The following is an 11,925-nucleotide window of genomic DNA, read 5'->3' on the forward strand; positions in this document are numbered from 1 at the left end:
TTTCAAGCCTTCTTTTCGGGTGACCCTGGAAAGTGCGGCATAAAGCTGGCCATGACTAAACACTGGTCTTGGAAGATAGATGCTGACCTGAGATAAAGACTGCCCTTGACTCTTGTTTATCGCCATTGCAAAACAAACAGCGATGGGAAATTGTCTTCTACTGAAACGTACCGGAAATCTACTGGTGTCCGATGGAGTAAGTGTTAGTCGAGCAATATGCACTCTGTTCCGGGTGTAATTCGGAGCAGTGTTATGACCACGTAAGCTTTGTTGAATGATGACCTTGCTTGACTCTTCCTTTCGGCCTCTCCTGAAACAATAAACAAACTGAGGGCTCGGCTTGGTACCGAGCGTACTCACTCCGACGCTCAAGTCAGTAAACTTAAAGGGATTAAGTTGTGTGTTACTTGGCAAAGTATATTGTAGAGAGATAAGGGAGTTTATACCAGATTATGTGATTTGTGAGATAGATTTTGGGATCCTTTTCTCAATGAGAGAAGTGGAGTATTTATAGACTTTCACCTTTTGTCACGTAGTGGCCAAGTGGCAGTTCAGGTGGAAAAGACTGTTTTACCCTCGGTCGAGGGACCCATGGCAGGCCGGCTGGCCTGGTTGACTCCATGTCGAGGGGTCTTGGATATGAGTATGCGGATATGTCTCCCGGCTGGCTGGTTGCCTAGCCGAGACCCAGTGACAGCCGACAGTCGCGCGGCTTGGTTAGGGCAAATTTGTCTAATATGTTGACTTGCTGTCTTTTGGCTTTGACCTTGCTCAATATGTTGACTCGGTCAGCGGGTGCAGAATATGCCCCATCACACTTTATCACCTTTATGACTACCAATTAAGACAGTACATCTTATCATGCGTGCGAGACTGTCATTGTCATCTTCCGAATTCGGAGTGCGAGACTGATAGTAAAATTGCCAGAATTTTTGCTCCAAGTATATAAATCCTCGGTGATGAACGACTTTCTATATAGATTTGAGAGGATTATTTTTCCTAAAAAAACATATTTTTTTTTTTTTTTTTTTTTTTTTGAAAACCCCACGAGTGGGTTAATTATATAGCATCAGATTCAGCAATACATAGAAAAGCGTTCGGGATTGAATCACTCCAGCACCTTCGACCTATTGTCCATGGAGTTGCTCGAGCTAATTCATGCGCTAAACGATTATAGATACGACGAGTGAAAACGAAAGAAATCGACTCAAACCAATTACATAATTCGAAAATATCCTTGTAAATTGAGAAAATGTCGCTTCGCCCCTGCTTGCGTAGCTTGATGTCTTCCATCACCGTACTACAATCACCCTCCACGATTATGTTCCGCATCCCCGCCTGCTTAGCTTCCTGCATACCCCATAACACTGCCAATGCTTCCGCCAAAGGAGGATCAAGCTCTTCTTCCACCTGTCTAGCCACTCCCCACGCGATTCGCCCAGAATTGTCCCTGCAAACGGCTCCCCAACCAGTCCCTACTCCCTCCTTAACACTAGCATCCACATTCACCTTCCACTCCCCTTCCCTCGGATTCTGCCACCTCCTCTCCTCATTTATGGAGCTCCCTGAATTCTGTTCTGGTCCCTTCTTTTCCCGTTCATCCACTACCTCTTGCATCTCACATACCAAGTCTTGCACCCGCCTCACAACTTCCCTCGTACACCATCCAACTCCTTCAAACACCCGTTTATTTCGCCGCTCCCATAACGCCCAACACCCCACCATATAGAGCATGCGCTCCTTTTCCCTTAGCCCCCTCAAAACTTCCTCAACCCACTCCCTCACTTCCCCCGTGCTTGTATCCATAACACCTGCCAGTCCTAGCTCTTCCCACACCCCCCCAACCCACCCACAGTCCCTAACCACATGGAGACAAGTCTCCACGCAGTTGGAACAATGGGGACAAGTCTCATCCGTCAATTCCGATCGGGCTACAATGTTCTTTTTGGTAGCTATCGCATCCTGGCATAGTTGCCAAAAGAACACCTTGATGCGAGGCAGCACCGGAGTCTTCCAAATGCAGCTCCACAGCCATTTCTCCGCCTCTAGACTCGACTGCCCTGCCTCCAACTCCGTTCCTTCCCCCATCAGTAACCGGTATGCAGATTTTACCGAGTATTCGCCATTCTTTTCTGGGTCCCAGCACCACTCGTCCACTGCTTGCGATTCGCTTAACCGAATTTTGAGTATACGGTCTCGTTCAAAAGGAAGAAAGATCATGGCTATCTTCTCTCTATCCCATATCTTACCCTCCTCGCTCATGAGTTCGGCTACGCGCATATCGGCATCCCATTCCCCTCTTGGTGTAATCACACGCTTGGACTGGGTGTTTGGGATCCACGGGTCCTGCCAAATCCGAACAGCCTGCCCAACACCAATTCTCAGCCGTGCACCCTTTCCCATAACCTCGCGAGCCTCCCATATGCCTCTCCAAGTGTAGCTTGGGTTCGAGCCCAAATCCGCATTCATGAACGTTGTATTAGGAAAGTATTTCCCCTTTAGGACCCGTACCATCAAGCTGCTCTCATTCGTCATCAATCGCCAAGCTTGTTTACCCAGGAGTGCCTTGTTAAATTTCTCAAAGTCTCTAAAACCCAGACCCCCTAAGCTCTTCGGCCGACACATTTTTTTCCAAGCTACCCACGGAATCTTCCTTTTCCCATTCTCCACACCCCACCAAAACCGAGACACAACCGAGCGAAGTTCGTTACAAAAATTAGCCGGTAGCTTGAAGACACTCATCGCGTAAGTAGGAATCGATTGGCCTATAGCCTTTATGAGAACTTCCTTCCCCGCTTTGCTGAGTAGCTGACCTCGCCATCCTTGTAACTTATTGCTTAATTTATCCCGAATTATTTTGGATACCACCGTTTTCGATCTCCCCACCACCGTTGGTAAGCCGAGATAACGATATTGCTCCTCGACTACCTCCACATTCAAGCAGCTAGTCACACCTATTCTCCTCCTCTGCGTCGTGCCCTTACTAAACGACACCGTGGTTTTCTCTAAATTGACCATTTGGCCCGAAGCCTCCTCGTATTTTCGTAAGATATCCCGCACTTCCCTAGCTTCCTCTTCCTTGGCTCGCACAAAAATAATGCTATCATCCGCAAAGAACAAGTGAGACACTTGTGGCGCATTCCTCGACACCCGCAGGCCGTGTAAAGCCCCTCTTTCCACTCCTTTTCGCAGTAAACTTGATAGGACTTCCGCGCACAAGATAAACAAGTAAGGGGATAACGGGTCCCCTTGTCTCAGCCCCCGTTCCGGCCTAAAGCTCTCCGAGAGGAACCCATTAATAGAGACCGAGTAAGACACAGACGAGACACACTCCATGACCCTATTAATCCAACCAATATCGAATCCCATAGATCGAAGGACCCCTTCCAAAAAACTCCACTCAATCCTATCATAAGCCTTCGACATGTCCAGCTTCAACGCCATGTGCCCACCCCCACTCCTAGCATTCTTCATAGCGTGAAACAGCTCAAACGCCACTAAAACATTATCAGTAATCAATCTCCCTGGCGTGAATGCACTTTGGTTCTCCGAAACAATTTCCCCAAGAAAGATTTTCAGCCGGTTAGCAATGACTTTTGAGACAAGCTTATAGACTACGTTACATAAACTAATGGGTCGGAACTCGGTCATCTTGTCAGGAGCCTTTTTCTTCGGGATTAGCACTATAGTAGTGTGGTTCATACCTGTTGGAAACGGTTCTCCATTTAGGATGTTCAGGACTGTCCGCACCACTGAAGGACCCACAATGTGCCAATATGTTTGGTAGAAGAGGCCATTCATTCCATCGCAGCCCGGCGCCTTTAGAGGATGTATTTGGTTGAGCGCCTCAATAACTTCTTCCCCTCGATACGGTTCTCGCAGCCCCTCATTCATCCCAGTGGATACCCTATCCTGAATGCCCTCCATCACCTCCCCCAGTCCCGTTGGATTGGATGTTGCAAATAACCCCTCAAAGTAAGCCACGGCACACCTCTCGATATCGCTCCTGCTCGTCCACACTCGGCCATCCTCATCGACAAGTTTTGATATATGATTCTTCTTTTTCCTTTGCCCCGCCTTACGGTGAAAGTAGGTAGTATTTTTGTCTCCGTCCCGCAACCACAATGCCCTCGATCGTTGTCGCCAGAAAGTCTCCTCTTGGCGAAGGAGATGAGCAATATCCCTTATCAAAGTCTGCCTTTCCCGAATTTCAATTGTCGACCTCCCCCCTTCATTAAGAACCCGGAGCCTCTTCCTTTTTTTATTCAAGTCTCTTAGCACCTTCCCTATACTCACTCCCTTCCATTCTTGCAAGGCCTTAGCACACTCATTTATAGTCTCTAGCAGATCCCCGTCTTCCTTTGCCCATGCCGTTTTGATGGCCTCCTCACACCCGTCCTCGCCAACCCATATTTGTTCAAAACGGAATTTCTTCGGAGCTCGTTCATTCTCCTCATCTTGTCTGTCGAGCATAACTTTTATAGGGGCATGGTCCGACCACTCCCTGTCCAGGTGTATCAACCGTGCATAAGGATAAAGGTCCAACCAGCTGCTATTCACCATTGCCCTATCCAGCCGAGATTGTCTATTTGCCTCTCCAACCTGCCCGTTGTCAAAAGTAAACTCATAGCCCTGGAATTGGATATCCCGAAGACCGCATTCATCCACCGCATCCCGGAACATGTTCATCTGCCTATGTGGTCGTGATCCCCCCTTCATCTCCGTTGAGTACAAAATTTCATTAAAGTCGCCAATAACTAACCACGGGCCCTGTGATTCCGCTGCTAACACGCGTAATTGTTGCCACGATAAATGACGGTCTTGGACTGCCGGCCATCCGTAGAATCCCGTTAATCTCCATTCCCTCCCCTGCCAATTAACATCCGCATCAATGTAGTGTACAGTGGCCGACCTAACAGTACACTGAATTTCGCTCCTCCATAAAATAGCTAAACCCCCCGACCTCCCTTCACTATCCACCTCATATCCATCATACCCTTCAATACGACCTTTTATTTTCCTCATGTCAGCACTACCAAGTTTTGTCTCGCACAGAAAAATAAAGGTCGGGGCCTCCCTTCGGATCAGATTCCGAAGACCACGAACTGCAGAGGGGTTGCCCAGCCCCCTGCAGTTGAGGCTTAAGAGATTCATTGGGCCCGGCGGGGTTGAGTGCCCTCAACCTCCGCCTCAGATGAACATACATCCATGATTTTTCGATATTTAGAAGCCCCATCCTCACGCCCTTCACCTTCCAGTGCACTGCCATTTCTTTTTGTACCCGTATGGACCATACTGTCTTCTCGTCCTATCTGCCCTCCCTCTCTTGGCTCCCTGTATTTCCTCGTCCACTTCCTCACCTCCCCTCTCCCCTTTTCTCCTTCCTGTCCCTGCTCGTCACCAGCCATCCCTATGACCTCTTCTCCCTCCTGTCCTTCTCCTCCCTCAATTACGATGCTCTCCCTAACCTCCACCTCCTCCCCTCCCAACAAACTCCCTGTTATCTCCAAGCTCTCCACATTATTTGCCCCTCTTTCTCCCATGCCGTCATCTTTTCTACCCCTCTGCATTTCCTCACTTCTCCTCAATTTTTCAGCGTTACCCTCCTCTCTATCCTTCGTTACCACACTCCTCGGTTTACCTTTAATAGAGATACTTTGAAGTTTCGCTATCATCTTCGATACTGCCTCTTCTTCGTGTCGCCTTTGCTCTTCTTCAAACTCTCCAAACAAAGCCCTAGCTTTAGTATATTTGACCTCAGCCATGGTTTTCACCACCCTCCTCGGTGAGGCCCTCAAGTTTTCACTAAATCGAAGCTCTCCTTCTTCATATGGTCCATCGTCGCAATCTTTTTCTCCGTGCCCTAATACTCCACAGCCGTAACAGAAAATAGGAAGTCTTTCATACTTCACTTCAAAATCGACCTTCTCTCCTTTTGACAATATAATTTTCACCGAATCCCGTAACGAGGAGCGTACATCATGTAGAACCCTAATCCGAATAGCCCTCTCCACTTCAGGTAATGGTGCTTCATCGACCCCCACATAACGCCCTAACTGCATCCCTAACCTTCGAACATTCTCCACATTCGTGCGTCCCCTCAAAGGCAAATCATAAACCCTCGCCCAAAACGGAACATGGAATAGTGGTGTGTCAGACACTTTACCGTCCCTTATAGGGTCATTAAAGCACCATATGAATTTATCAAAGTGCCACGGTTGTCCATCAACAACCTTAACTTTATCGCTCTCGAATTCAAACTTAAATATAAAAATCTTATTTTTAACGTCAATTAGGTTTCCAGCGATGTTACCTTTAGGGTTCCACAATTTTGTCATGGTGTCGATTGCCGCCCTAGCATTGATTGCCTTCGACGTCCAGATTCTGCCCACCAGGATAGCCTTTGTTTTATTAGTATCCGTTTCCTCTTCCCCCACATCCCAAACAAACTCTTCGTCTTGTCCCACTACTCCTTTGCCCTTCCTTTGTCTCCATTCGGAACTTGATGCCATCTCAGAAGTCAACAAAGAAACCAAACCCTAATCCGATGTATAGAAATCCCCACGAGAAAAGTAGAAGACTCCTTGAAGAGAAGGATGATCCTAAAGAAGAAGATTAGACAGAGGCTCTCATAGAAACCCTAGAGAGATTTTTTGTTCTAAAAAAACATATTTTAAAGTTTTTCGACTTTTACCTTATTGTGTTGTTATTATTTAAACAATATTTGTTATAACAATTGTGAATTATTTATTAAATAAATTATTAAAAAAAATTTATTAAAAATTTTTTAATCACTTGTAAATTAAAATAAAATTTATTTATTTGTTTTTTTAGAGTAAAAAAATAAAATAAAAATAGCTTTAAATGCTTGTTGAAGACTATATTAACTCGATTTCCTATCATTGTCACCTACCAATTTTGGTGTGCGCGGCTGATAGTTAAGATGTCGACTTTATATTCCAAGTAAATATTTCGTCATGATTGATTTTTTGAAAAAAAAAAAATTGTACCCTGTAGTTTTAAAAAATTATGTTGTGATTTTGTTGCTGCATGGTACAATAATAATAACAAAAATACATGTAATTCATTTTTGTAATTCATTTTCGTTTTATGTTCGATCCCGTATATAAGTGTAATTCTTTCCTGAAATTATGTAATTTTATTGTGTAATTTTGATTTAAAAATTATGTAATTCCATTACATTTACTCGCATTTGTAATTACTTCTTCGTATATGTTATTAATTTTATTTATACGGAATGTATAAAATTTTATCATAATATTAATTCGAAGAATATTTTCATAATATGATTTTATATAATTTGTTGCAAGACGGAATTTATCGCATGTTTGAAAAGGCGGATATCTGAATAATTAAATACATTGCACACTCATGGGTCCCACCGTAACATGGATTTTCAAAAAAAAAACTGCATTAATGAGGTGGCGCGCTGTACACTGAGTATTGTCTTCTGAATTTATATAGATAAGATTGTAAAATAACAACTCTCCTATAAGATCGTCTTATACATAAGACGGGCCCAATAGAAAAAATAGCCCACTAAGAATAATAATAATAATGAGAATAAAAACAAAACTAAACTAAACCCAGGGTACTCTTTGACCTTCCTCCTATGTTTCAATAACATGTTAACCTTCGCTCTACGCACGATCCCATGAGGCCATGATTCCAATCACCCTCACGACAAGTCGACAACGATTCGCCCTTGCCCCTCCGAGCCACGGTGGTGATAGTTACTAGTAACCAGGTTCGAAATATAATGGTTTTAACTTTTAACTTTCGAATTTTCAAATTAAATGTTACGGGTTTTCTATTTGAAAACAATTACTCCGCCTATGCTTTTCAATTTACTCCATTTCAAAATTATATTATGGATTTTAGAATTTAAAATTAAAGTTTAATACTTTTAAAAACTATAATTAATTATTATTACCTGAATACTCATGTTTTTACATTGGGAACTTTGAATTTATTATTGATTTGAAATAAATTTAAAATCACTACTATATTGAGTATTTAACTCGAATTTTAATCGAGTTATAAATTTAAAGTTTTAACTTCACAACCCCTAATTTTAGTTTGAAAACTTCAAGTTTTTATTTATTTTTATCAGTTACAATATTGTTTTTTATATTCATCGTCTTACAAAACTAAGATCGGAAAAGAACGTCTAGAAATAAGACAACAGAATGCTGGCATCAAACAAACTATAAGCTTGAAAAAGCAAATTCAGATAATCAGTGATTAAATCTCTTCCCAAACAAAAACCTACATAATCACCAAAGTTTGCAAAACAACCCAAGTACTATAAGAAAATTACACCCAACAACAAAATGATTGAGAGTTCATACCACAGAAATTTTCAAAAGATTCCTTGTTGCTTGAGGTATGATACTTGCCAGTGTCGAGAGAATAGAAGACCATTTCATTACCGATACGCTTTGGTAAGTAAATTCTGTTCCTCATGCTGCTATCTTTTGTCGGTACAGAAAGCGACGATGCTGCACTGACAAATAAAGTGTAATCCCCTAGAGATTTCAGTTCAACCCAAAGCTTTTGGTTTATATCAAAGTTGTATACATGAATACCGAATCCAAAAGCTTGAATAAAAACACATACGAGTTGTCCATCAAGCTCAACTATATAGCACTCATTTAGTTTTGAAGAGTCGTCGCTTTGAAGTGGACCATTGTGAACCTCCCAATTCCATTCTCCATCCACTCTTTTAAAAACTCCGAGATTACCATTTTCGCCTAGAAAATAAAATGCTCCATCATGATACTTGGGACTTGATTTATAGTTACTATTAAAATTAACATCTCCATTATAATACGTAAACACTTCCCATTCATCATTTCCCGCTTGAAGAAGGCAAATTCTTACATTTGTAAAACAGTCGCGAGAATGTATTCCAAGTGTTATACAATCAGGAGAAGTAGGACATGTCGAAAATGCAAAACTTGAAAGGAAGCCGAGTAGGGATTTAGTTGGGTATTCGCATCTCTCCCCTGTAAACAAGTTCATGTATTGTAAATAGCATCCCTCATGGGAACGCAACATCAACCACTCATCCTTGCAAAACTCGATTGTGGATATAATTGAGGGTGAATAAGGAAACTTCTTTATCATAGAACCATTATTTTGATAACATGGATCCCATAGTTCGCAAATACCTTGAGTATTGCTTAGGAACATGAATAACGGAAATTGAGTATTGGCTTTCAATTGCGGCTTAGGGATTTCAGAGCGCATTATCTTGCAAGTAGCGCGCAAATTCATGCAATAAAACCAATGCATACGATCTGCAATTGATATCATTATTTCTGGAGGAAGTTGCAAGAGGGATGATGCTGGGATCTCTGCACTTGTCTCTTCCAACAATTCGACATGCTTGGTGTTTTTGATGATAACTTGTTCCGCTTTTCCAACCAAGGACGGTAACCTGTCAATTGCAATCAATAAGATTAAACATAAAAAATACTTGTGTAAGACGGTTTTACACAAACTTATTCATGTTACCGGATTTCTTTGGTAACCACGGACATTTACCCGCTAATAAGGTTGTTAGCTTTGCTATCTCATTCTCTAATTTCCTATAAAATCAATCATCATCTAATAAACTAAAATAACTTTGGCTCTGTTTGGTAATCAGCAGAATGATATTAGCAGAAGCAGATTGGTCAAGCAGATTATAGATGACAGATTGGATTAACACGTTTGACTAGTATATTTCAATTAGCAGATTAGTAGAAGTGTTTGGTAATTAGCAGATTTTGGTTAATAGATTGTTGTATCTATGTGTAGATTGTTGACGGATTCATATTTCACAATCTACTAATGTGAATATGCTGGGTAGAACAGCATATTGGAAAACAGTAGATTGAGCTCCAATCTACTCTTTCAATATGCCATTAACCAAACACTCAAAATAGTAGATTGGTGAGTCAAACATGCTAAAAGTCTTGAATATGCTGAAAATTTCTCAATCCGCCGTTTACCAAACACCCCCTTTGTTTAATTCTAGTTTAATTTGTTCCATCCCTAACTAATAATAATACACAAAAACTTCCCTCAAAAAAAATAATTATACACAAAATAATAACTTTTATTCGGCTTAGATTTGCTATTGCTAAGGAAGTGGGCAACTAAGAGCAAGTCCAATGGTTTGGTTTAGGGACTTGCTTGTAATTTCTTAAAATTGCAAGCAAGTGGCTAAACCATTGGACAAGTACATGTAGGGTAGCTTAAACCAAGCAACTAGCTTCATTAAACTAGTAGCTTAAATGACCCTACCACAAAAATACAACCAATAGAAATTAATTTGATTAATTAACATATGAGTCAAGCTAGTTAAAATCTAGGCTAAACCATTGAAATGAATTAGTAGCTCAAAAATAAACTAGCTTAAAATGTGATGTGGTAATGGTAAGCTAGTTGAAACTAGCTTACCATTGGACTTGCTCTAATAATAATAATAATAATAATAATAATAATAATAATAATAATAATAATAATTTTTACTCGACTTAGCTTTTCTATTGCTAACAAAGTGGGCACCCATATTGTGACTCGGTTTTCCACCAATTTCTTGTAAAAATTGATTTAATCTCAATAAAAGTTGTTGTTTTTATATAAAAAAAAAATAACAACAACTATCAATTGCAATCGATAACTTATCAATTACAATCGATATACGAGATTTTGTAATAATAATAGAGTATTCGATTGGAACTAACCTGGTAGGATTACGAGGCATGAACCAAATAGGACCCTGAGAACAAAAGCCAAAATTAGAATGAGACGACACGAAAGTGTAACTATTATCTTGTAACCGGTATTGATGAATGGTATCTTTTTGGAAATTTGCCACATAAATAGAATTCCCTTCAATTTGTCCCTGAGACTCGTCAGCCCAACACCAAGTGCAATTATAACCACTTAATAAAAGTGCACGATCTCCTAATGACTCGACCTGAATCCACTCCATTTTGGGCATATCCCATCTCGAAACAAAGGCCTTAAGAATGTCATAACCATCAAGGTTCTCTAACTGACGTGCTATTATGAATATAGCATACAAATCTCCATTAACTTCAACCAAATAACGAATTTCTCTTTTCGCCATATTATATACGATACTCGAAAGAGGATACCCTACGCTCAATTGTTCTATTACGACCGAAGTCGAGCTACCGTCACTATCATCATCACTAACTTTTAAACGAACAAAGAAAGTATTATCACCGCCATCTTCTTCATTATCATCGTCTTCATTATCATCGTATATTTTATCCTTATACATAGCAGCAATGGCATATATGTCTCCGTTCACAACAGCAACTCTGTAAAGTTGCGCACTTCGACCGTTATGCTTGGGACGATGTTTGATCCACTTATAATAATCGTCATTTTTCGTACTAATCCTACACGAAAACACTGCGCCTGAAAAGATAAACAAAACGACACACTTTGTCAAGACGCACCACTCGGGATATCTTCCGTCAGGTGTATCAAGTAATTCGGGGAGAATAATCGATTGGCGGGTGATCGGATTCCAAAGAGAATACATTGTGTCATTGACTCGATCTCGTAGGATTAACCAGCCCACAGAAAACCCGACGATAGACTTGCCCTGTAACTCGACAATTTTCTTTACGTAGGAAGTGTTGTTTTTCATTGAGAAGAAAGTTTGTTCCTCAAGTGTTACATCGTCGTCGTTTTCTTGTAGACCAATCAACCATGGTGCTTCATCAATGGCGGGCAGTTCGTTTAATTCGTCTTCCGCCATGTTTACCCTATGACTCATGAATAATCTCAATGTCTTATTACAAACTTTAATGGTTGTTTTTGTTTTTGTTATTTATAAGGGAACAAATACTCTAAAATTTAAGGGTAAGTTATAGA

General features: G+C 41.1%; 1 protein-coding gene across 1 annotated transcript in view; it reads right to left on the reverse strand.

The window, feature by feature from the left end:
- Positions 1-812: 812 nt before the first annotated feature.
- Positions 813-11,925, reverse strand: part of LOC141646514 (uncharacterized) — an 87,424-nt gene continuing 76,311 nt past the window's right edge. The window contains exons 15-16 of the mRNA XM_074454384.1: positions 1,044-1,054; positions 813-908 (exon numbers count right to left, since the gene is read on the reverse strand). Of these exons, the coding sequence (XP_074310485.1) occupies positions 813-908; positions 1,044-1,054 (107 nt within the window). The remainder of the gene's footprint in view (positions 909-1,043; positions 1,055-11,925) is intronic.

This window comes from Silene latifolia, chromosome 3, assembly GCF_048544455.1.
Source record: "Silene latifolia isolate original U9 population chromosome 3, ASM4854445v1, whole genome shotgun sequence".
Taxonomy (NCBI): domain Eukaryota; kingdom Viridiplantae; phylum Streptophyta; class Magnoliopsida; order Caryophyllales; family Caryophyllaceae; genus Silene; species Silene latifolia.